The sequence below is a fragment of the Eucyclogobius newberryi genome, unplaced genomic scaffold (assembly GCF_026437365.1).
Source record: "Eucyclogobius newberryi isolate DKJ021-1_F unplaced genomic scaffold, fEucNew1.0.hap1 SCAF_19, whole genome shotgun sequence".
Lineage (NCBI taxonomy): Eukaryota > Metazoa > Chordata > Actinopteri > Gobiiformes > Gobiidae > Eucyclogobius > Eucyclogobius newberryi.
Genome location: NW_027315823.1, coordinates 16,863,310 through 16,889,711, shown reverse-complemented (window position 1 = coordinate 16,889,711; position 26,402 = coordinate 16,863,310). Strand labels below are relative to the sequence as shown.

Below are 26,402 nucleotides of genomic sequence, written 5' to 3'. Positions count from 1 at the left end.
GGTTATTTGATTAAAAGATAATCTTGATTATTCAGGTCACAAAATAAGTAAGAACACAATATCTTAAGAATATAATTGTAGAAAAAATATGTCACTTTACGTTGAAGCTATATTTCAATATTTCAAAAAAAGTAAACTTAACTGTGAAGTGTTCCTTTTGGTTTGATTGTTAAATGTCTTACACATTTATCATTCAGAAGGTTTGATTGTATAAAGCTGTTTGCCTGACCCGCCAGCCACGCCCACATTCTGTTCGAATGCCTCAGGTTTTGTAAAGTAGTCTGTCAAAAGTGTTGGGAATGGCTGGCCAGGAAATAAAGCTGTGGCAATGTGAATAAAAGCAATTCAAGAACTTCATGTTGTTTTTTCATAGTGGCAATTGTGATGTTACTTCTCATAATAACTGTAAAAATTAGAGCTGGGTTTCGATTCAAATTTCAAGAATCGATTCGATTCTGATTTTTACTTTTCAAAATCGAGCTTTTTCGATTTCTCAGATCCCATCCGATTCGCTCCGATTTCGATCTGATTTCCGATTCGATCCGATTTCGATTCGATCCGGGGGTTAATGTTATTAAAAATGAAAAATGTATTTGAACCGTTTCCTTCATTTCATGACTGTGTAGAGAAGCAACATATTAAAACTAGTATTAAATCAATATTAAACAGCAAATCTTACAAGTATTGGTAGTTACTGATGGCTGGAAGACTGATGAAAAGGTTAAGGGTCAATCTACCTTTAAGCAGATAATCCAGGAGTCCTGAATTATCTTTCTTGAAGGTAGATTGAAGTTCACTGAGGGAAATGTAGAAAATAATTTTAATTATAAAATATATTTTTTTAATTAAAAAAAAAAAAAACGATCTTTGGACGTACGAATCGATAATCGGTCATTAATATGCGAATCGATTAAAAATCGGAAAATCGATTATTTCAACCCAGCTCTAGTAAAAATAAACTGTAATATCGAGACATCAAGGAAGTTACTGATTATTCAATCTCTAGGCCAGACTCACCTAAAAAAAGTGATCAATCGACAAGGATGGTAAACAAATATGAGCATTAACTACACACCGTAGTGTCTGTTGGCCCTATGGCTATTGTCCATCTTGCTCCATAGCTCTGGCTCACAGAGTACATATGTATGACCTGTATGGATCAGAAAGGGTAAACAACAAGCCTGATATTCAGTATGCTAGGAGCAGCAGGGGCAAATTACAAGACATAATTAAAAAGAGAATAACGTCTTGTGAATAGTTGGACCAGTGCCATGTTAACCTCAAGTGAAAAGGCTGTTTAAGTAATGAAAAGTAACAGGCGCTGAAACGCTGGAGCAGACACATAATGATCCAGTTCTGTGAAGCAGCTTACTAAACAAAAGCATGACTGCGCTTCTCCAAGGGCAGGGGCATTTGAATCAAGCGTCCCTGCAGTAGTAGTAGGCTTGACTGGGTTCTGCTGCCATGGCATTTCTCTGTGTACTTGATGGCATATATAGGTTTTATGGGAAGCCAGGGGCCCGGCGTTGTCGAGGTGATCTACTCTGCCGCCACTGCTCCGTCAGCAATCTGGAATTCATTACTATGTGTGTTATCTCCCCACAGCATGCGGCGCGGGGTGTCTCTGGCCCCGCCCCCCAGTGCCGAGCCAGTGTAGGAGGGAGATATCCATGTGTCAGCGCTTCCCCTGGTCTGACATGTGGTGGCACAATGACAGAGCCTGTTGCTGTGAATGGACCACTAAGTACCGACTACACCTGCAAATAGAAGCACACAGCTAAAAGTGTCCAATGCGATATTACTATGGGTACAATTAGGTCTAGTGTGATAATCTGGTAGGATTACAGTCATCAGTACAGTACAATTTAAAATGTTAGCTCTGGATTGATGATTATGGCTGTAAATGCGGGCCGCAGTGCATAGAAACACGGGGTAATCTTTGTGCCCAACTGCAGAAGCACATCCCTTTTCTTTATATCTATTACAATTCTAAAGCTATTTTGTTAACAATGAGTCCTTGAGTAAATGTAAAAGCCTGTATAAAATTATTCCCTGGGCAATTCCTCAGTTCCTATGGTGGAGCTGAGAGGTTTTGTACAGTACATGTTCAAGTGCATTTGCCAGGAAAGTCCAGAATAATATCTCCCTGTATTTTTAAATAGTCTTGTCTCCATTTTCATCTTCGAGTTCCGAGGGGCGTGATTGACAGGTGGATTAGCCAGGAACACGCATGATCTGTCCGTATCAAAACAAATGGAGCTCAACAGTCCCGCCCACTTTGAAGTGGTTCCAGAAGTAAATTTCTCATTACTTTTTACCATAGAGATTTTTTTTTATTCAAGATATGTGGGAACTAATGTCCATACGCGGTTGTTTTCGTCCCCAGAGTTAAACATTGCAGGGACTTAAAAACATTGCCAATTTCTGCAGAATCAATGACCGAACCAGAAAACGCTGTTAATCTGAGGTGAGAGAAGTGTATTTTGTTCTAAATGTTCGATGACCAATGAGCTTCTTTGCTTCCCATGCATCATGTAAATAAACTAATCTGATTGAACTGTAATGTTTGAGTTTAACGTGAGGTGTGACAGAGGGCATGGTGACCAGACTCAGATTCAAAATGTTATATAATACATATTTAACACTTTCCCGTACAATACAAACATGGGAAAAACATGAAAACCTGTCGTATGCACTTTGCACGTGGGACGTTGGACCTTTTTTTTACTTATTCCATATTGTCCACTACCTTATAAAAGAAAACTCTCAAGCTGCTTGATATGTTATACATAAAAGTAAAACTGTAATCAATCATTCTGGGAAGCATCAATGTCAGTTTGTACTCCAAACCCACAAGTAAAAAAATTACCCTAAAATAAAATGAAAAATGAATAAGACTTTTATATGGATTCCGCCTCAACATTTTTGCTAAACTCATTTTTAGTGAATTAAACTACAGCTTTTTAAAGAGAAAACCCAACAGATGTTTTAGTGTTAATCAGGCCATACTTCCAGACACCAGCGTTACTCATTCCTATATCTAACAAAGATAATCTAGGCAGGATTTAAAATCTGAAATTCCTCTGTGCTGAGCTTGTTTCTACTTCTACTTATGATTAGAGTAAAACAGACATCAGTGTCCAAAACTACAGAGTCTCAACTTCACAAAGGCACTGAGAGTTCAGGAACAGCTTCAGTTTTAAATGGTAATTTTCAGGTGTTTTGGGAAAATAGGCCTTAAAATTTAATCCAAAAACATAGATTATTACAGTAATTATTTTTCCATCAATATTTTTTGAAGTCATAACAAATGCAATCAGTCCAAAAATTGTCAAAAGCACCGTGTATCTTTCAGCACAGAATGGTCAGCTACAATGGGAACATTCAGTCGTTTCCCTGAATTCAGTCGTTTCCCCTCATAGGGAGTGTAGTACACCATGGAACCTGACAGAGCATTAAGTCTGTGCCCAGCGGGAGGCAGCCCACGCCAACAACACTCCTCTACTACAGTGACTTCTCCTGACGCCTGGTTGTCTGCCATCGGACATTCAGACTCATCCATGCCTCCCAAAGACTCCTCCACAGCTAATCTCTGCTCCAGGGCCTTTTAGGTGATACAGGCTAGCATAAATAGTACCTTCATGAGGAGATTCACTGGACTGAATCACACAGGAAACAAAAAGAAAGCCCATTAACAAGAATGTTGAGCTGTATGGAGAAATGCACTTACTACTTGGGGGTGGGCGATATTGACAAAAAAATATTCAGATTATATTTCAACAATGCATGCATCAGGAATACACCAAAATGTGCCTGTTAATGTTTTAGTTGAAGTTCAAGAATTGGGCAAAATGTGAATGGACCATAACATTAAGATTAATCAATCACGTTTCTGTCTTTTTTCAGGTCGTTTTTAACTGTTTCAATTATAGACGATATACTCGATATTCTAATTTTGCATATCTCCAACACAACATTTGCGATCGTATCTTCCACCTCTACTTACAACTAACTATGAGGCAAAAAACAATCAACGTGTCATGCCTGCAGACAGATATAAACATGAATAAAGATTACATAATGGGACAAATGTGTCATAAACATACAAGTTCCAACAAAGTGTTCATTTTACTACAGAGCTTGGGATCAAACGACAAAAAACAACTGTTATTGACTTCATCCCCCATGTTTTTTCCTGCAGCCGAGCAGTGAAAATGTCCATCGAGAGACAAAACAAATATCAAACATTAAACTAAAGCACAGTGAAACGAACAGTGTCAGAATACTTGATGACCGCTTTAATCTAGTATTTAGCTCCTCAAAATCTCCATTGACATGAGTCCTGTTTTGTATTAGTGTAAATAAATGATCATTAAATCAATTTTCAAAAAGGCAAAGCAATGACAACCTACTCACTTGACTTTAAAGAAAAAACAACAATAGTAAGAGCGAAAAATGTTCCAGTCATCCGTCAGTGACTCCTTCAGATTAGCTGGCTGCTTGTTTTATATTATACTTCCAAAGTTGGGACAAAGTTCAGCCTCTCCCACATAAACTCAGAGTCCAGCCTGCACTTGAAGCAGGAGTGGCGCTAAATCAAAGCGCTGAGGCATAAAACTGTACTAACACTGTAATAAATAACAATCAGCATTTATCAGGCCCCTCACGCTTGAAAATACAATCATGAGCACCACAGAAAAGGCTTACTTTGCAGAACAAAAGCAACGGTTTGACAAGGGGTTAAACTGCATTTTCAGCATTGTGTATGTGGCCGCGTGCGTTCAAGCCCTGCAGATCTTTGTGTGAGAATAATAGACAGGGCAGTTTACAGGCAGCGCAGCAGGACGGTGCAGGTTCCACAGCTCCACACTCGCTCTGTCACGCTCTCTAGAGTTTACTGAGCGCAGCCAATTCCCTTCGGTAAACAACAGCGTACATACAGGGCTTCACATCAACATAAGTCCTTGTAGCAAAGACAACTAGCCTAATACTGGTGGTGAGATTTTAATTTTGGCTACTCACAAGAGCCACTTAAACTACTGATGCATACTGATTATGCATAGGCAAGAGCAAGGCAAGTTTATTTGTAGAGCACAATTCATACACAGGGCAATTTGATGTGCTTCACACAACAGGATCAAAAATGCATTAAAATCACAAAACCGATAAAGATATAAAATAGAAGAGTGTGAATAAAATCATTTCAGTCGTATGTCCAGCAAAACAAGATGGTTTCAAGCCTGGATTTGAACATTGTCAGAGTAGAAGCCTGTCTCACATCTTCAGGATTTATAAAACTGAAATGTAGTTTCCACATGTTTTACCCTGGGCCGGCCCATGTTTAGTCCTGACTGTGGCACCAGCAGGAGGCTGGCCCATGTTTAGTCCTGACTGTGGCACCAGCAGGAGGCTGGCCCATGTTTAGTCCTGACTCTGGCACCAGCAGGAGGCTGGTCCATGTTTAGTCCTGACTCTGGGCACCAGCAGGAGGCCGGTCCATGTTTAGTTCTGACCCTGGGCACCAGCAAGAGGCCGGTCCATGTTTAGTCCTCACTCTGGGCACCAGCAGGAGGCCGGTCCATGTTTAGTCCTGACTGTGGCACCAGCAGGGGGCCGGTCCATGTTTAGTCCTGACCCTGGGCACCAGCAGGAGGCCGGTCCATGTTTAGTTCTGACTCTGGGCACCAGCAAGAGGCCACCCCCTGAAGTCCTCAGAGTCCGATATGGTTCATATGGCACTAACATGTCCGAGATGTACTTTGGTGCTAGGCCATGGAGAGACTTGTACACAAGCAGAGCAGAGAACAGGACTAATGTGATGGTACTTCCTGTTTCAAGGCAGGACCCAAGCAGCAGCATAAACTTGTTACAATGAAATTTCAAAATATATTATGTCCAGCTTGAGCGTACACCAATTACTTATTTATCTATATAGACCCAATTTTTGGTAAGGTATGATTTCTGATTATCAATTGACAATACTAAATTGAACAACACTTTACTTAGAGACAGCTTAGTGAGTCTACATAAAAAAAAATTACTATTACTGCTATTAGCAGTAATAGTGAAAATGTCTTTAGCAGTAATAGTGAAAATGTCTTCAGTATTCAGCGTCTTTGGGTCACTGAAAAGAGCTATATAAATAAAAGTTATTATTATTATTATTATTTATTATTAGCCTGTATTAAAACCCTAGTTGGGTAGTAACTTTTGAAAAAGAATAGCCACAGTGGCTGGTGAGATAAAAGTTCATGTCAAGTTTAAACACACCTTATCAGGAGGTCAAGACCCCTAAAACAACAGTACCTCATGTAGAAGCAAGTATGAAGTTTTTGTACAGAAAAACTCCGGGCTCAGCAGAACAAACACAGTCCTTGTTGTAGTATTGGACTTTATAAGTTAAACAATGTCAGAAAGATACACCCGTGAGTATTTCCCTGTGGAGCCTGAGTTAAAGACCAGGGTTAGTTCAATGCCAAAAGAATAACATGTCTGTGGATTATTAACCGGAAAATCAAAATCTGCGCTAGGTTAAGTTTATGAATAACTCACAGCACAGTCCTTCAAATTTGCAAAGAAAAGAAAGTGATGGACAGCCAATGTTGGTATGTTGTACTATATATATATATATATATATATATATATATATATATATATATATATATATATATATATATATATATATATGTGTGTGTGTGTGTGTGTGTGTGTGTGTGTGTGTGTGTGTGTGTGTGTGTGTGATTTAGGCCTATTACAACCTTTTACAAACAGGTGTGAATTATATTTAGTTTATTTGAATGCAAATAATGACAAATCTGGACTTTCATCCAGCCACAACGTATTTGTAAATGAAGTTTCTCGCTCAAAACGTTGTAACTATTGCATAATAATAAATACATTCTTACCTTTCATAGTCTCCCTTTGCTTCCTGCGATAAGCAAAGAAAGACAACAGCATTAGTTAGAGTTTGTCATATATAACCTAAACATTTATCCGGCTAAGATAATCGCACACAATATACCAGTAGCAATATCTGAAAACATATTTTCAACCAAAAACTTAATCAAGAAGTGTAGGTCTAAAAACGTTTGGTTTCGGACACAAAAGCTGCTACAAAGAGCAGATCCCGGGGGACAACTGTTTTCAAACTGAGCGTCTTCAGTCACGAGAGAAAGAATCCGTTGTGCAGAAGCTGCACAGAAGCTCTCTTACCTGCAGCGCAAATGCGGCTAATTTGAAGACATTTCCAGTCTCCACTTCGATGGTCTCCTACAGAGCACAGGGGCAAACAAGGAACGCTTTTAAAAGACGCACATTCAAAGGGCAGGCTGTCCCAAACACTTGACTCAAGCAAATCTGCCCCGTCCCGTACCTCTGCCCCACAGTTACGGACTGAACCACCGGGCGAACTCTCCGAGCACCGACTTAAAACAACCCGGGAAAGTAAAGCAACCCCCGCATCGTGTAGCCGGAGCAGTGGCAGCAACAGTACTTACATGTTACACTTCAATCAAGGTACAATAACTGCTGATATTATTCACTTCGACCGAGGCTGTTCCCCCGCAGTGAAAAGTGGTGCAGTCCAAAAGCAGGTTCAACAGTCTCCCGTATCCCAGGGCGACCAGCCTGCTCTGGGTACGCGCGAAACCAAAAACGAAAAAAAAAAACACACAACTGCACTGCAACGTCTGCTTACGTGCTGCTCTCGCGTGCCTCCGGGTCGGTGGGGAAACTAGAAACTTTACCGATCCGCTGTTAACGATCGCGTCTCTTAGATTCTCTAGAGATTCTGCCCCGCCACGTCGAGACCACCGACTCTTTAAGTGTGCAGTCTGCGGCCGGGACCCGCGCCAGACCCCGGGCCAGACCTCACGGTGTTACCAGTACAAGTTGGGTACAATGTGATTAATCGACACTTAAACGCAAAAAAATCGTTTCGAGTCACTGTCTACCTATAAATACAGATTGAACAAACTCTTTACACTATATTTATATTAATAATGTATTTCTATGTTGACTCAATTGACATCGTATACTTGAGAATATGGGTGCATTTGCAGTTGTCCGGCAGTCCTCGAACCCTCCTCCATAGACCTGAGAGAGGCCTCAGATCAGATGCGGAGTGCACCAGGTTTGACATCCATGGTGTGCTCTGAGACTTGTGTCAACGTGTTTGCAACATCTGACTTGTTTTTTTCTTAAATGTATTGGTAAGATTCCAAAAGGTTGAATGTTCATGTGTGATTGGTCTCGCTGCACATCGCCTCAGCCCTTTGTGTAGCCTAATTATCTTCTTACCCTTCGACCTACGCAAGCCTAACATTTATTAAAACAAACTATGAATACATTCATTTAAAATAAGCAAAACGTCTTACTTACATTATAGACTAAAGATTTGGCATTTAAGAAGAACAGTTCCACTGTGTTGTTGTCTTTCAGATAGGTTATCCTTTCAATGTAAAATCTGTGAAGAAATTACACAAAATTAAGTAACGTTACCTGTCTTTATGATTTACTTACACAGTTAGTAGTCAATTAGCGCCATCTTCTGGTAAAAAAAATATAGGCTTCCCAACCCGAGCAGTATTTAACAAACAAGCACCGAGTAGACTACATTTTTATTGACTGACCTTACTAGGAACCTGAGTTCCAAATTACCAGACGTTTTGGAAAAAGCATGATCTAGGACTTTACGATCCAGCTGGAGCCAGTTCCTTTGGCCCCTGAACAGAGAAAACAAATAATGAATCACGGGGAGGTAGTGCCTTTAATCTTATTTTTGCCTTTAATTAAATAAAAATGAACCATGTATGTATTATTATAAGTACAGTACTTACGTGTCATCTATAAAGCAGAGCCCAAAGTACTCCTTCTCCTTAAGGTTAAAATGAGACGCGACCAAGTCTAATAATTCACGAGATAACAGCTTTGGCTGAAAGGTTCAAAAGAGAAAAAGGCAAATTGATCATGGCATTATGTAATACAGCTTAGTTATACATATAACATTTATATTATTACCTGAACTAGAAGATCAAGCTTTCTGTCATCGAGAAGATCAATTTGGCATTGACGTCCTTCTGTCATCTGTAAAAGATCCACACAAACAGAACATCAGCTAAAGCTTTTATGTAGATATTCATATAGTCATAACTAGGCCTTTCAATCAGACTCATGTAAGTACTTCATTCACTCAACAAACTAAAAGGGCATTGACGACTCAAAACCAATTTACCAAACCAGAAATACTGACAACTCCATATGATAATGGGACAAACAAATATATTTTCTGTAAATAAAGAACACTTTCTGAAATTGGACTGTGGAAAGTGCACTGGGAATTGGGCATGTATAAATTATTGAATCCATTTAAATGAAAAATGCTCCACCTGTTGGCTCTCAAATGTATCTTTCATCTTCATCATCACTGCCACAGATTCAACAAATTATTGTTCAGCTATGAATCACATCAATGGATAGTAAACACTTTATTTATAATTGTGGCTTTGAGACGTTAAGTATGGCTGGATTTAGTGAGGAGGAAGATGTGGCCCTTGTTGTCCTGCCCCTCAATCTGTGAGTGTGATGTGCTTTGCTTTTGGGGACTCTCTCTCTCTGCTGCAGAGGAGATTCAAGTGTCTTGACAACATGATACATAAAAACACACAGCTACATACAGGCCTTTTCCTTTTTGTTTTTTATTTCTGGTAAACTATAGTTCACATTAGCAAATCAATGTACTAGGCTACTACTGGAAGTAATTTATATCAGTTAGAATGAAAATAATCTGTTATAACATTGTTTAGACCCAATAACAATAGCAATGCTAAGTCCAGTCGATAAACATGTGGTTTGATCTTCACAGTGGAAAGTGAGGGTCATAGTGGTCCAGGCTGAAGACGCCCTGTGGCACCGCACTAAACTCCAGTCTGACCACCATCATTGTGTCCTCAGCCACAACAAAGCAGCTACGGAACCTTTGCCATGCATCATAGTCTTCCACTGTTATGGTTCACAACTGATTTAAATGTTAATAACATTAGCAGTCATCCTTATATAGATATGCTAACACCAAAACAGCCAAATATTATGTAAACCACTATATGGCAATTAGATTAGAACATGCTGCAGTGTACATCTTGTATATCTATATTGGTCACAATATGATGTGATAGCTTATATATATCAGTTTTAGTGTATGCATATAACCTATAGAAACGGTTACTATATCATACTCATAGAAAGTTCTAAAAGCCCCTAAAGCATGTGTTGTCCTTCCTGAATCCTGTCAGAGACGTGTGCAGCTTGAGGGGAGCGGGGTCTCCCTGACAAAAGGCAGGGCAGTGTGGCGGAGGTCGCCCTCTCCAGCCCTGTCATTAACACTTTAATGTTCCCTCGTCACATGACCCTCAGCTGCTGACCTGCTCCCACATGTGTCCACGGGCCTTTGAACAGAACACACAGCTCTGTTATTAGGACCAAGTCACTAACTTAAACAACAGACCTCTGCACACAGAAGGTGTTGTGTCCTCTCATAAAGGGTTCAGCAGAACATTGATCACCCTTGGTCAGGCACATACAACACCTTCAAGAAATATAGCTAACTCCCAATGCATTACTCTCTCAACATTTTCTCCAAAGAGCTTCCCAAACCTGTAATTTGGGTAACAATGAAATAGTGCTTTGATCATATAATTCTGAAACTTTGTAATAACTGTATGAAACGCCCCAGCACAGCATCATTTTTCAAAGTTCACTCTAAGAACGTGGCCACAGACATGCTGACAGAGCTCAGGTGTGCCCACAACAATGCTTTTCAAAAGTGTTTAACTGGCTCTAGACTCGGCCCAGACGGTGAGATCAAATGGACGGCATTGCTGCTCCTTAACCACCACCATATGTGAGAGAGTGCCTTGTTAAACCTGCAGTCTCACACACAAACACATGCATGGACTAATGAGCCAGACAAGAGAAAGTGTGTGCTGCTGACTAACAACATTCACTCCATCTGGCGCTAAGCATTCACTTCTTTCTCTTAGTAAGCAGAAGAGAGATCAAAGAGGTGTCCTACCTGGTAGCACTTTCTGACCCTGAATAACGTCTCGAAAAGTCGCTGACATGGGATGAGACCGTGACTGTACCACCTCCTTAAAGTCTGGTGGGCCAAAGTCCAAATAATCTGTCTACTAGAAACCACCAAGTCCTCCACGCCGCGCATTAGACGGACAGCCATCGCGGCCGCCAGACGAGAGGAGCGCCAGTGATGGAGTCAAGGCAATGTGTCTCCCCTCTGATGTGATGTCAGTGAGAAGGGAGAGCTCGGTACCCTGCCTCAGAGTCGGACCTGGGCCCCGGGCCAAAGAACTGCCTCATACGCGCAGAGCAGAGCAGGGCAGCAGTGATGGGCGATGTCTGCCCTGCATATGAAGGCGCAAGAGTGGAAACAACAAGACATCAACACCACAAGTCTGTCACGGCTATTTAAAATCAAGCAATGAAAAAGCATGAGGACGAAAGTATTACGGCAAGGACCAATAAAGTAAGTGTTAAGTTTTAAAAAGGCTGGACTACAAAAAAGTCTATATAAAGTGTAGAATACCGTGTAAGTGTATACAGTGTAACTGAAACCTTCTGAATTACCTTTGAAAAACATGCACCCTTGTGTCTCTCCACAGACCTGACTTCTTGCCATTTGCTTGTCTTCTCTGAGATGTTCTTTATTTGCCTCAAACGTTCCAAATTTTTTGAGAAAAACTAGTCTATTTCCATGGAGAATATTCCAAAGTTTGGAAGTACATTTCTATCACCATGGAGACAAGCAGGTGACGTGCCTGCAACCAAGAATCAGCTTTAAACTCCACTTTCTTTCTTTCTTTCTTTCTTTCTTTTTTTAAAGAATTTTTTGGCCAAAAGGTTTTATTAGACAGAAAAGGACAGTGTGAAATGGGGATGAGAGACAAGGAAGGACATACAGCACATGGGGATTCAAACTCTCGACACTGCGGCCGGCTGCACGTGTGCTGTGCCATAAACTCTCGACCACCAGGCAGCACTAAACTCCACTTTCATTAACCTTCAGTCCCAAAGACCTGATTGGTGCTGATATAAGTAACAAGTAAGTGTGAATCCTGAAGAAGAGATGTCAAGATTATTCAGGTCACAATATGATGTGATATAAATGTGATGAATTTAGAAGAAAAAATAAGTAGTTTTTAATTCACTCTTTAGTTTTTTAATGGGTCTAAATGAAAAATAATTTTACACCTCTATTTTTGTCACATTTACTTTATTTTGTCCTTGGTCACAAACTTGAGAAATAGTCATGTGTTTTTCAAGATTTCTCTGCTGTTTGTTCTTAATAATTGTGACTAATCTTTAAATCGTGATGTATTTCCAAACAATAATCGTAACACAAACGTTTGACATTGACATCCAACTGTCTTCCTGCAAGTGCTCAAAAATGGCCAGTCAACTCAATGTATACAAAACAGTATTTCTTCTCAAATTTAAAAAAACTATACGGTGGCTTTGTGGAGAAACAACAAAACCCTAATAAATTTTCCCATTGTCATAAAACTAATATAAAAATGACGTCATCGCTTTTTGTAATTCACTTTTGTGTGCTGCTTTATTAGTCTGCAGGGTGTGCATGGGAATCGCACTGTCTGGGATGTGGAGGCAATTTCCTGGGTTAGAACAGACATCTCCACCCATTTTATTATTATTCAGCAGGAAAAATAAAATAATGGTTTTAGTTTGAATGTGCAATTCAGTACCGACAACAAACACCATTGACGCAGTTATGCTTTGATGCTTAACATGGCTTAGAACAACTTTGTGCAGCTGCAATTAATATGAAATGAAAGTCCACCTGATTCAGCTGAACGGGCATAAGGGAGTGAAGGCCAAACTGGAAACAATATCCTTCTGTTTGGTTTTGTAAGTCTGGCTTCTCAGAAACTGTCCCCAGTCAACACAGAGCTCCTCATTTACACTCCGAGGCTTTTAGTGCCTAACCTGAACTTAAATTGTTCTTTTACATTTATTAATACAGGTAAAACAGTCACAATGAGTTACACCAGCCAATAGTTGTTTCACTTGAGGGTCAGATTAGCACACAGGTTTTATACTAAATCTAAGACTACATTTATCACATTCATCATGTTTTTAAGACAAAGTCGGCTGCCAAGGTAAAAACAACCTTCTTAAAACACTCAATGTTTTGCCAGGCTTGACCCTAATGCTAAATAATATAATACCGTTTTAAGAATAATACATTGGCTCACAGTTGGTCAGCAAAAGTTTAAGTACCAAAAAAACATCGGTCTTGGCTTGTGTAAAATAAGTTGAAAGAATAATACATGAATAAAGATTATGTAACACAGCTGTGTAACTACATATTTCAATCCTTGATAATATACTAAGAGGGAGATTAAATAGCTTTTACTATGAAGAAAGTGTTCAACAGAAATTAAAAGCTTACAGTTAAAAATAATCTTCTTTGTCCATAAACACTCAACATTTCAAACACAATAGATATTCAAGCTTCTTTCCGCTCTTTTTGAAAGGCTTATGAACATGAGAATAATATCGACAAACTAACAATGACAATTCCACCATGAACTCCACAAAGGCAGATTTATTGCTGTGAAAAGCCTTTGTGAGGTGTAACAAGATTAGAGCCCACAGCTCGTACCTAGAGGGCGGGATTCAGCCGGGGCAGTGTGTGGAGGCGAGGGGAGGCAGATAGTTAGGCAGACAGGCGTGCGAGGCCACAGCTGCCTGGAGCCATGGCCAGACATATGGTGGACACAAGCTGCTGTTTATCGCCAAGTGCACACGTGGAGAACGGGCCAGGAAGTTCAGATACAAAATGTTCACGAGAAAAATATTTTGGTTTAACATCTGCCAACTCAGAATCTCGACCAGCTGATGAGTTCAGCCCTCAAACTGCCCCAGGTAAAGAGTCTGCGTTACCCGGCTTCAGTCCTGCTATATTTAGTCTTATTCAAACATTCTAACCCAAACCAAGTGAAGATTTTGTGTTATCTGGACTAAACAAAGCTTGGTGTCACATTAACTTGCAGATTACATTTCCAAAAGCAAAACCATCAATCCTTAGATATTCATAAATAATAATTATGGTAAAAGGTCAAAATAATCTGGACACTGTTTCAGAAATGAATACGTTTCAGCTTCCATCCAAAAGTAATTTTCAATCTGATGGAAACTGTTTTAGCAACTAGAATTCATACCATTAGATTGAAAATGACTTTGACATGGAAGTTGAAATGCTCTGATTTTAAAGACTCAAACCTGTTCTAACATGGACCATTCCCGAACAAATGAGGGACTAGATTTATTCCTCTTTATGTTCTGATAAAGATACGACAGACTTAAGCTAGAATCACATTCAGTGATTTCATGAACAGCAACCCAAGAGGAAAACCCATCTAGTTTTGCTAACAAGCGTCTTGTCACCGTGCTGGTACCACCATGACCTCACAGAGCCATCTCTTGTGAAGACAAAGCAGTCATGTGCTTGACACAAGACCCCGGACTTAAAGGGCTATTCTATTGCAACAGTTGTTTCACCTCCCTCCCTCATGCTCAATACATTGTCTTGGAAATGCACTCTACGTCCACTACATTTCCCCACCAGCAGAGGGTGGAAGTGCATGTCTGGGGACAAAGAGGCACACAAATCTGCTATTCTGTCTTTTCTATGTAATTCCACATTTTCTATACATGTTATCATACATACATGTTTAATATACATGTTCATTTTGCCATAAAAAGGAAATAAATGTTCTACAGAGAATACGATTCACTATTAATAAAAAAGGAGACTTTTATATTGTAGAGTTCCTTCACGTCTGAAAAGTAATTATGTACACTTTGATATACACTTTGCCAGCTCTATAATCACAGTATCTGCATTGTCATATACCTGCTCTGTGTGTGCTTTCACTGCATGATGTTTCATCAGTCACCATACCAGAACTCTTGGGCTCATGTTGTGTGAAAAAGAGGTTTCCCCTGTCCAAACACCAACCACTGACCATCTCCTGTATTATACATTTACAATCAGCTTGTAGAACCCCAGAAGCTTTAACTTCATGGCCTTCAAGCGCAGTAGAGGGCTCAGGCAGCAGCAGCTGTCGTGCACACAGGCCTCCAGCTGACGGCCCGTGCCTCATAGTGGGAGTACATCTGACATGTGAAAGGCAGACATCCGAGACGCCATCTTTGACACGCTGCCAGAAGCCCGGACCACATGCACGCACCATCCTGTCTGCAAGTCCCCTCGCCCTCACTCCGCCCAGAGACAGAGCAGGTGGACCCAGCTGTCACATATTATCATCATTTGTAGTCATGCATCATACATGTATAGATTAGTTCATCAATATGAATAACAACCATCTCAGGCTGCAGAAATGTTCCATATGCACAGTGCAAGACTTCAGGCCTTATGAGAGGATCGTGTCTGAGCTTGCTCCTGACCTCCCACCCCCTAAACAGAAAAAAAACATGCAAGCTCTTAAGAAAATCAAAAAGAACATGGGGTTTTAACTATTTACTGTGGCCAAAGCGCTATAAAGCTTCTCAATATGTGTTAATCCAAGGACAGATGTTAAAATCTTAAGAAATCTGGCACAAGTAAAGAAGCCTCTGGATGTCTGCATTATAAAAAGCACAAAACCAACAACAGAAAGCAAGCAAGCTCAGACTAGGGATTACAGCTTGTGTCCATATGTGGTCTGAAACCATAGCAACCCTATATGCTGTAAATCTTTTATTGCTTTGAATAAAGTCCTGAAGCTACATTTTCACTTCCTCATCCAATAAACAACCACAGGGCATCATAATACTGTATGAGTTCTCACTTCCTGTGCTCAAATGAACTCAGCGGCTAAAAACATCGTGTGACAGACATTTCTGATCAGTCACAAAATCTTGTTGAGAAATAATCTCTGTTTCCCAAATGGAATAACACTGAAAGAGAATTAACAACAGATGACTTGTCAACATGTAAAAGAGGTTGTTTTAGATTGTTCATTGCTATTCCGAAACCAATGGATGGACATATATGTAATTGTTTAAATTAAAACAGTTTAAAGCATTGGTGGGCAGATAATCCATAATATTGAGACAGTTCAACTTCAATTTGAAGCTATACAAAAAAATTAAAATAAATGAAAATTAAGATGACAAAAATTGCGTTATGAACTTCCAAATAAGATTTAAATCAGAGGTGGGCAATACAATTTTCTCTGAAGGCCATATTTTAAATCCAGACATGTGACGGAGGCTGGACATAAGAGACCATAGTTATACAAATGCCCATAAGCTTAATGCAATATTTATTAATGTGCAGACACAACCCTTACCATTATAAAAAAGGTTAATCTTTACCAAAACCAGATGAAACTTGATACTCAATACCATTATCACAATTATGATAAAAACAATTATTCTCTTTAGACAATAATATACTTTTCAACATAAAATAATAGTACATTCTTTATGTTGCCATGTGGTCTTGCAGTAGTTCCAATATCATTCCAAAACTATTCAGGAAAGCTCTAAATGTATGTGATACTTTTGAGACATCCCTCCTTGAAACTAAGAACAGAACAGCTACAAATGTTGGAGTTTACAGTAAATTCCACGCTTAATATTCTGTTCAAATATCTGTAAAATCTATGAATCTTGCCTACATTTTTCATGAACTGCACATTCGAGACAAACCTCAACTATCTCATTGCCAAAATGTCGTCCCTCAGGTGTATTTCATCCCAAAAATGAGAGAAAAACCTGAATTTGTCAGCGCATCTGTTTAAGAAGCACAAGTACTGTTAATTACAGCCAATTAACACCATGTGACAAAGCTCCATTTACCAAATGAATAGACTGGCAGAAGATTTTGTGTGTATGTGCGAGGCGCTACAGTGAAGCCCGTCTTTGTGTGGCAGGGGGTTGGGGGGGTAGACGGAGACGAGGAGGAAGGGCCCGGGGCTGCCACCCTCCACAGATAAGCATGCCTGTAATCCTTTTTAGAAACAGATCAGAGCTTATTTGTATTAATGTGTTTCATCAATGGACCCGTTTCTTCTTCTCCTTCCAAAAGATAGCAAAATGTCAAGCTAATGTGAGCTTCTTTTAAAAAATGCTGGGAAAGAAAAGCATGCACTGAGTTGCCAATAAAAAATCTAAACAAATATGTCCTTTCTGCACTGGGATAAAAAGCAAATTGTGTATTTTCTATGTCAAGTTGTCATAAAAACATTTCATTCTTGCCCAGAAGATAATAAAAACATCCCAGAACAGAAGATACGTTCAACCCTTACCATTAAAAAAAAGCAACAGACCAAAAGAACCAGAAGTAATACATTATCATCAGGCTTATAAGTGACTGTACATCACTTGGTTCTTTTTGTCAGTCGGGTGAAGCAAGGAGCACCGTGTTGCATGTTTGAATGCTTATAGAGTGGTAAAAAAAAATCAATTTTCCAGATATTACAGTCCCTTGAGGTCTCTGGGCACCTCTGTGTTCTTAACTGGATGTCACTTGGGCCAATGCTCACAACTACAGGTCGTGACAAAACCTGTGTTCGTAACCCAGATGCTGTGCAGAGGAGGCCGAGGTCAGGGAGAGGGGAACGCTGGCGGCCCTCCAGAACATAAAGAAGGAAACGCATTAGTTTTCAATATCACAATCAACTGAATGGCTCCAATAGACATCTCCACAGGGGGCAACTTAGAAAGCAATGGAGCTGAAGGAGGAAGGGGGAGGGGGATAAAAATCTACCCCCAACAAGAGGCACTAATGAGCCTCAAGGCAAGAAAGAAGATATCATTGCCATCTTTAAAATCGCACCTGGCAGGGCTGCACACATTTGTTAGTTTATTTAGTGCATTTTTTGCTGTGTTTTTGTATTTCCTTGAGGTTTTTGTGCTACAAAAAACGCTGTAATTTAAACTAGTTTATGAATATGATTTGGAATATGGAAAAGTACATGTAAAACATAAATATGTTGGGTCCTAAAGATTAGTATAATTAGTATAAGTGTATAATTAGTTAGTATAATATTTTTTTTAATTTCCTTGTCCTTATTACTAACCTATTTAAATCTCTGTTAATTGCATCCTCATGGCTGAATGATACAATCGCCAAAAGCATGTTAGCAAGTATTTTCCTATTATGATTGGGTAATTATTCGTTTGAGGCAATGTTTATCTCATCTGGATAATGTTCCTAAATGTAGATTTATTCAGGAAATTAGCACAAATAGCACAAACAAAATAAGTTACTTAAAGCAGAGTGAATACATTTGAGACAAAATACACGAGGAAATTACTGAATTGTATAGAATTCCTTCATTTTATCCATCCATCCATCCAGCCATCCATTTTCTACCGCTTGTTCCCTTTCGGGGTCGCGGGTGACTGGAGCCTATCCCAGTGACTTCGGGCCTTAGGCGGGGTACACCCTGGACAGTGGCCAACTTCATTTTATATCTGGGTTATTTCCTTTATATTGTCAGCCAGTCAGAAGCTGATATGCACAACAATACAACTGTCAATCAATTGTCTGCTTATCACCCAATATGTAGCCTGCTTTAAGTCTTCCATCACACGTTTGATCACTTTTAATAAAGAACTTGTCAATAGTGACTGTCTATGTGCCATGTGTCACCGAAAATGAAATGGATCAGGGCAGATGTGATGATTGGGCCGTTTGCTCTGTCTTTACATTTGAGCTTATCTAGGGATGTCACAATAATCACATTTTAGTTTTATGCTAATTACTGTGAGAAGAAACGTCACAACATACCGGTTATTCAAAAAACAACTGTGAAATCCTTCATTCTAATGCAGTACTGTCCCAATAGTCTGTGGCCAGCTTTATGAAATCAAACTTTCTAAATTGTGATCACTTACAAAATACTATACATTTAGATGTACTTTTTTTGTAGCACGGTTTTAATTGAAGTGACTAAAACTTGCTTCTAAAATATTAACTTTTAGTTTTTACGATTATATTTTGACCTGAATGATCATGATTATCGATTAACCAAATCATCTTGACATCCTCAGCATGCAATTTGGTAGAAAAAAAGTCTCATCAATGAACATGCTGTATAGAACTGTGTGTGTCCAAGAGGTCCTGAACGCGTCCTGTCAGCAGGGCCGGCCCAGCCTATAAGCGAACTAAGCAGCCGCGTAGGGCCCCGAGGCGTTAATAGGGCCCCCAATCTGGCAACCCGTCGTATGCGAAGTGCAAGCGCAGCGTGCGCCACTAGTGTAGTAGCGCTGCTGGCGCGGCAGCGCACACAGCGGTAACATAACGCACAAACCGCATTTATTTGTAATGACAATCTGGCAACCAAGACACCAAACCTGCGCTGATTGGTCAACTTCATTGTGCGCGAGCAGAACAAGAGCAAAACATAAACACAACACAACGTGGTCCCTGCGTGGTCCTCATGTCCAGAGGAATATATCTCCTGGTGCCGAAAAACGAAAGAAGAAACTTCTTGACGATGTAAAGAAACTGCAAACTCAACAACACTCTCCAGGTATTGAACTTCTCTTACAAAGAGACGGTTAATGCTGCTGTTTGAAACAACACGAGTCTGTCACGTTAGTTTGCTCAGGCTGGAGGCGACGAGAGCTCTGCCCCGCGCATAATAATATGTCTGAATGAAAAATAATAAGCTTAACATTTACACCAGCCCCGTAGTGTCAGCTGCAGGTGAGGCCGGTGAGGGGCGTCTATGCCCCGGGTCACTAAGAGGCGGAGATCCGGACGAGCGCCGTCTCGTCCAGAACCTCTGACGTGAAACTTTGGAGTGTACAGTGTGCGGCCCCTGTCCCGGGCCCCTGTCCCGGGCCCCTGTGCAGCCTCAGTTAGAGATGAGCGGGTTTGAGTTTGCGTCCCCTCTCTCTCACATCACCATGTGTGAGATCAATCGTGACTCGTGATGTCTGTTTGACTTTGACTTCTTAAAGTGCAATGAGAGGAATGTAAAGGTTTATGCACGTGAGGTCCATCAGCCAATCACATCGCAGCATTGTTTCATGTCCAGTGTGTGATCTTCAGATCAGAACAAACATTTATATTCTAATTCACTTTTAATAGAGCAATAAAACATTTCAATTTATTTAAAAAGCATCATTAAACTATTTGTTGTAAATTATAATTAATTGTCAGTGAAAAATAACCAGACATATTATGATTACGTCTGTTATAGAATAATACTATATATTTTCATACAAAAGTGGCAAAGTTGCAGAAACGCAGTCGCTTCACTATAGCGAGGTTTGGACCTTCACTTCTAGTTCTGTTCATTCTCTGGGAATAACATGTTTGCACTGTTTTATCAGTGTTAATTGTTAATCAAGCAATGGTTATGCCATTTGTTTAATTTAATATAACTTGTTTTGTCACTTTAGCAAGAAGGAACAGTTGGGAGCTGTAAAAGATAAATTAGTAAGGATGACTATTAATTTTACATTTTCAGTTAAAATGAATCAATTTGATCATAATTATTTTTCATAGCCAATATTGTTTTGAGTAATTAAGTACACTAATGTATTAATAACTGGCTTTAATCAGTTTCTCCTGGCACAGTTTCATCACATCATCATTTTATAGCATTACAACCTCAACATTTTACTCTTACTTTAGCCGGCTGGACCACATTAAAATGCAGCAGAAGACCCAAAAAAGGTCTGAAAATCTCTGGGGGAGGGCCCCCAGACCCCCCCTGTTCATTAATTTAAACTGCTAATGTGGCTGGTGACCCTTAACGCCCACAAATACGCCCAAAAACATATCTGGGACGTGTGTTATTTGTTCAGGGAGTAGAGGTGATGTCAGCGGAATACCAAGTTGCATTGTGGGATTTAAGTTAGCAATATTTGAGCTTGTGAGGTGTTGAGAATAAACTAACTGGCAAACAGATGCCCAGGCGTTTTGGTGCGCTTTGTTTGCGTTGAAGAAAGTTCCCATATGTGAATTGTTTACTGACAATGGCAATAAAACTGATTCTGATGACGTGGTGAGGGGCCCCCAAAAATTTTTTCGCTTAGGGCCCCCTGAAGGCTTGGGCCGGCCCTGCCTGTCAGTGGGGGACATTTTAATTTAGGGATGTTCAATGTTCAGTGCCTCTCCCACATGTGTACTTGACTTATGTCTTATTACCAGTAGTTTGTCAAAAGAGAGCACAACTCGTGAGAGATCAACAACTGCAGGCCTAATGGACCAAAGGGTGCCACGCAATGTATTTTTACACCTGGAATGAGGCAGCGGTTGTAAACACTTTGCCTGCGTAAAGCTTTAGTAAACATCAGTTGGAGTGAGCAAACAAATGCCGGATATCGTAATGATTTGTACCAGTAAATACAATCCAAAGGGGAGAATAGCTTTTAATTAACATTAAACACAAACCATACAGCCATTTTATCTAAGAACCAAGAACTAGGGGTGGGCAATATGGCAAAAATATTGATATTATTGTGAATTTAGTTTTGTATATAGAGTATATTGTTTATAGTAAAAATAGTTAAAAAACAAAACAAAACTACAAAACAAGCTTATTTATTTTTAAAGGTGCGTAGCAAATCTATGAAAAAGTATAAGGTGATATTTCTGAGGGTGATAAGGTGACACTTTTTGATTAATTTGATCAGACTTTTCACATTTATCTGATAATAAATCTCAACGAATATCTGTTCTGTTTCTTTTGCTATCGGGAGACTCAAAATATTGAGATGTTATTTTTTGTCAATATCACTCACCCCAATATAAACTCACATGGACAGCAGAAACATTTGCAAAGTTTTTTCTATTTCTTTAACTTATTTTGAAATCCCAAGACCAAGTAAAGTGTCGAAGTCCTTTCTCACAAATGACTCATTTGTCTCTAAACCTAGTGTATTCATAAAGTGTTCAAGCATGTAAAGTAAAACTTTGAATTATCTTACAGATGCAGTCAAATAAGCTTGAATTTTGCGCTCACCATAATTAATATAGCGACTTATTATTCAATGAATATTGCTGGAACAAGTGTTCAATTTCTCTTTATTTTTTTGTAGCACGGTAAGATTTGAGGAGAGGGTTGAATAATCCATTTCCTGGAATTCTCTGGCTTTTGAGTTACTGTGTAAGTAATTTCATCATCAGTTATTGTAACATTTATTTTCCAGTAGACACACAAAGTGCAAGTACCTTATAATGAAGTCATGTGGCTCAGTCTGTCAGTAGATCTCTCATTTAGTAGATCATGTACAGATATATCTCGAGGTTCTGGATTTATATCTATCAGTCTTAATTACAAACAAGATAATCAGCTCGGTTAGTGGCTTCTATCTCCACAGACCACACATGTCTGACAAATCACATCTGGCCATAACTGCTCTTCCTGTATAGACTGGCTGTCGACGTCGCACTGCACAAGAGAGCCATGTGCTTCATCCTCCGCACTAACCTTGACTTCTATGGATTATTTCTGTCCCGCATTTGAATATAGATGGTCCCGGTAGACTCAAAGCTACGGAAGAGTGTGGTTGTAACAAAAGAGAAGGCACAGTTTTAGAGGAGGGTTAGTTCATATGGAGTTCTGTGTGTATGTAGATATTAAAACTTTTCAATATTATTAGCAGTGATCCTTGACAGCTGTTGATTTTTTGTTTTATTATACATAAAACAAAGAAGAAAAATCTATTATCAGCAATATTCATACAAATGAACCAAAACAAAATGTCTTGTAGTAAGGCCATCTGAAATGAAAGGTTTACCACAAAATAAATATTATACTCTTGTTACTCTTGACAAGACTGAAATCATCAACCTACAAATCATGTGAGAAATCTGGGGGTAATAATGGACTCAGACTTGAATTTTAACAGCCACATCAAATCAATAACATCAGCAGCTTTTTACCATCTAAAAACATTGCCCAAATCAAAACTATAGTGTCTAAACCAGATTTAGAGAGACTTATCCATGCGTTTGTCTCCAGTAGATTAGACTACTGTAACGGCCTGCTCACTGGTCTCTCCAAACGAGCTGTAAAACAGCTGCAGTACATCCAGAACGCTGCTGCTCGGGTCCTGACTAGAACCAGGAAGTATGATCACATTAGTCCTGTTCTCAGGTCTCTGCACTGGCTCCCTGTGGCTCAGAGAAGAGACTTTAAAGCAGCTCTGCTTGTGTACAAGTCTCTCCATGGCCTAGCACCAAAGTACATCTCGGACACGTTGAATGTTCGGGAACCATCTCAGAGGACCTCAGGGACCGGCCTCCTGCTGGTGCCCAGAGTCAGGATTAAACATGGGGAATCTGTGTTTCAGTTTTATGCAGCAAAAATCTCTTCTCTTTCTGGAGATGTGAGACAGGCTTCTTCTCTGACAATGTTAAAATCTAAGCTCTTATATGTCTTAAACTACATTTTTTCTTGCAGTGCGAAGCATTTTGAATTCCATGTGTACAAATTGTGCTCTACAAATAAACTTGCCTTGCCTTGTTGACTTGTATTAGCTCATCTTATCAATGCATAATATAAAGAGGCTAACATGATAGAAGTTTTTTTGCATTTTCAGTTTGTAACATGTTCAGTCTTAGTGATCCATAATTCATGTGGTTGTCATGGCCGTCCCTGCCCAGACCCGGGGACACAGTGTTACCTTACCTACAGAGAGCTGACACCTGTTTACACTGAGCACTCCCAACTTTCTATTCATGGGATGAACATCAGACACATCATTATGGGCAAATACTGGACTGATGCTTCCAATATACAGTAAGAGTGTGGACAGAAATGGAGCTTTTTGGACAGAAAAGCTATTACACAAGAACTACTATTTTGCCAATCCGTTAGTGTCGCCACTAGTGATTATTCTTTCAATTAATACATTTGTTGTTTAGAATGCAAAAGTCACGTGATGAAAATATTGTAACAATATTTGACCCAGATTGAGTGCACTTAAGGACAAAAGAGTGTTTTCATTAGATACATTCAATTGTACACATTTTCTATGTAATTGCGGCCTAACTTTTTCAGATAATGGAATGTTTTGGAATCTGTATATAGACTAGTTAATGATAAAACAATAACTTGATTACTAAATTAGTTGACAATTATTCCAATTATTGATTAGTTATGATGAATTGATTAACTTGTTGCAGCCCAACTAGCGATACTCTTTCAATAGATCGATTAGTTGCAAAATGCCTGTGAATACACGATTAATTTTTTTTTTTACCACAATGAAGCTATGGACACTGCTTTTAGGACGTTCAGAAAATAGGTTTTTGATCAAAAACACTAAATTCTTGCTACGTCTGAATCATAAAACCCCTTGTCTCCGCACATGGCATGCTTGGAAGACTGTGAACAGACCAGATTGTTGCGATTAATCGATTAACTTGTTTCAACTGTAATAAAATATATATAGATTGTTATAATTTGTTTTAGTGCTTGAATTCACAAAACAAAATGTAGCTCATCAATGTCGGTATCCCACACATGTTTAACATTATTAGGTGGGCTTGTTTATAAAAAAAGTACACTCATTCTTATACTTCAAATGTTAGCGGATATTACCACTCCAAAGGAAGTATCCCAGGGTCTTAAGAGCACAATGTGACCTCAGAAAGACCCTAAGATCAAAGCTGGCTCTTCCATTGAGTTACGAGTTTCCTTTTTATGTTATCAACCCCTCACACCTACAGTACACGTTTCCTGTTGCTATAACATCCAGCCATTTGGAAGTGCACTAAGCAAGCTGTCTAAACCCTTGGTTTCGGTTCAGGGGGCAGGTGATAATGGCCTCCTTCCCCTCCTCCCTGAATTATTCCCCTTCCTTCTAGAGAGGGAGGTCTCCGTATCATCTGCAGCAAACAGTCTCACATAACAGTCCATTAAAGATGAATGCTGCCGGGCGTCCACACAAACTCTGTATCTCTTTTGTCTGTATACGCCCACGCGGTAAGTCTACAACGCAAACATTACAACAAAAATGCCCACAAATGTCCGTGGGCTGGATCGTAATCTAAGAAAAAACTTGCATGTCGGTTTAGAGCGTCCTATCCCTCCGGGCACTCAACACTCACATGGGGTTTTAAGAGTTGAGTACTATATTGATCACTATGGATTTAAGGCTGAGAGCGAGGTTGGACTCTGCACCATGAAGCTCTTTATTTGTGCCTGAGAGGATAATAATAGGTTCACTCCCCTCTCTTACTCTCTCAGTGCGGCCATTACTATTAAAACACAAGCACCTTTTCATCAGCAATCACATTCACCTGCTCTGCAACTACAGTTCATTAAAGGGGATGTCTTTGGTCAAATAGCCTTTTAGGAGCTTGCTGCCATGTTAGCGTACTCAAAGTTATGTATAGTTAATATATAATATTCTTGTATATAAATAATCTTGTATTGTTCCGCATTTTAGGATTAAGTGTTCAGAAAATGTCTGTTTTCCCCTTTGTTCACTTCTCTGTTCTTGGTTGTGATCGTTCCTAAAAGTCAGCGCTCCGGGTTAGGGTTAAAAATACATACATAGCCATCATAGCCTTAGCCTGCGAATTTTGTTCACTGTCAATGGCCTATATATGACAATAAACCTTTTCTGATTTTTAACAAAAACCACATGCATGAAAATCTGCTACTTGCTACAATGATGTAACAGGAAGTCAGTGGATTCACAAACACATACAGATACAAGATTATTTTTTATATTAAACACAGACAATATCATTGTAGAAAATAATAAACTGTTTCAGATGTTTATATATGATAATATACTTCATTCGTAAATATTCATCATATTTCAGCCAAAAATATGGTACTCAAATCTCTATTGTAGCACAGAAGCATGGAGAGAACAATGAACTGCCACTCAGGCAAGGAAAAATAAACTATTGGCTGAATAATAAAAAGGGGGAGAAAGAAAAAAGAAAAGAAAAAGTCAACAAAGTGGTTTGTGGTAAATTCATGGGCTTGCCAGGACAATATATTTGGAGGGGAGCTTGACTTCTTCCTGTAAATTTTTCTGGATTTTCTTCAGTAATTCCAAATTGCTGTGCTCTGTCACAGTTGTCAAAATGACTTCAATGAAATAAGATCACTGTTAGAGATGGGAGATATGTCAGTTCCGGTATCGGCCAATATCGGCAAATTTTCAGCAATATCGGTATATATAAAAAAATCTGTCAATATTTAGCACCGATATTCTTTGGGTGGTGGTCCATGTGTCCATCCCAGTTTCTCCTCAGTTCATCAGGTCTGTCTTTTTGAACGGATAAGTAAGTATAGTCAGTTATTATTTTTATGCATTTTAAAATCTAAATATCGGCACGGGCAAATACTAACCAAATCAGCAGCGTCGCCGTC

At 39.4% G+C, this 26,402-nt stretch overlaps 1 protein-coding gene across 4 annotated transcripts in view; it reads right to left on the bottom strand.

The window, feature by feature from the left end:
* frmd4ba (FERM domain containing 4Ba) overlaps positions 1-22,572 on the bottom strand; it is a 37,364-nt gene extending 14,792 nt beyond the window's left edge. For 3 of the 4 annotated variants that reach the window (XM_072451916.1, XM_072451914.1, XM_072451915.1), the window contains exons 1-7: positions 11,069-11,245; positions 9,019-9,084; positions 8,838-8,932; positions 8,631-8,723; positions 8,380-8,464; positions 7,213-7,269; positions 6,906-6,928 (exon numbers count right to left, since the gene is read on the bottom strand). In XM_072451916.1, coding sequence (XP_072308017.1) covers positions 6,906-6,928; positions 7,213-7,269; positions 8,380-8,464; positions 8,631-8,723; positions 8,838-8,932; positions 9,019-9,084; positions 11,069-11,230 — 581 coding nt within the window. In that variant the 5' untranslated portion in view covers positions 11,231-11,245. Of the gene's footprint in view, positions 1-6,905; positions 6,929-7,212; positions 7,270-8,379; positions 8,465-8,630; positions 8,724-8,837; positions 8,933-9,018; positions 9,085-11,068; positions 11,246-22,493 lie in introns of those variants that run through there. The other variant, XM_072451917.1, reaches the window with a different exon arrangement.
* Between the last annotated feature and the right edge of the window lie 3,830 nt (positions 22,573-26,402).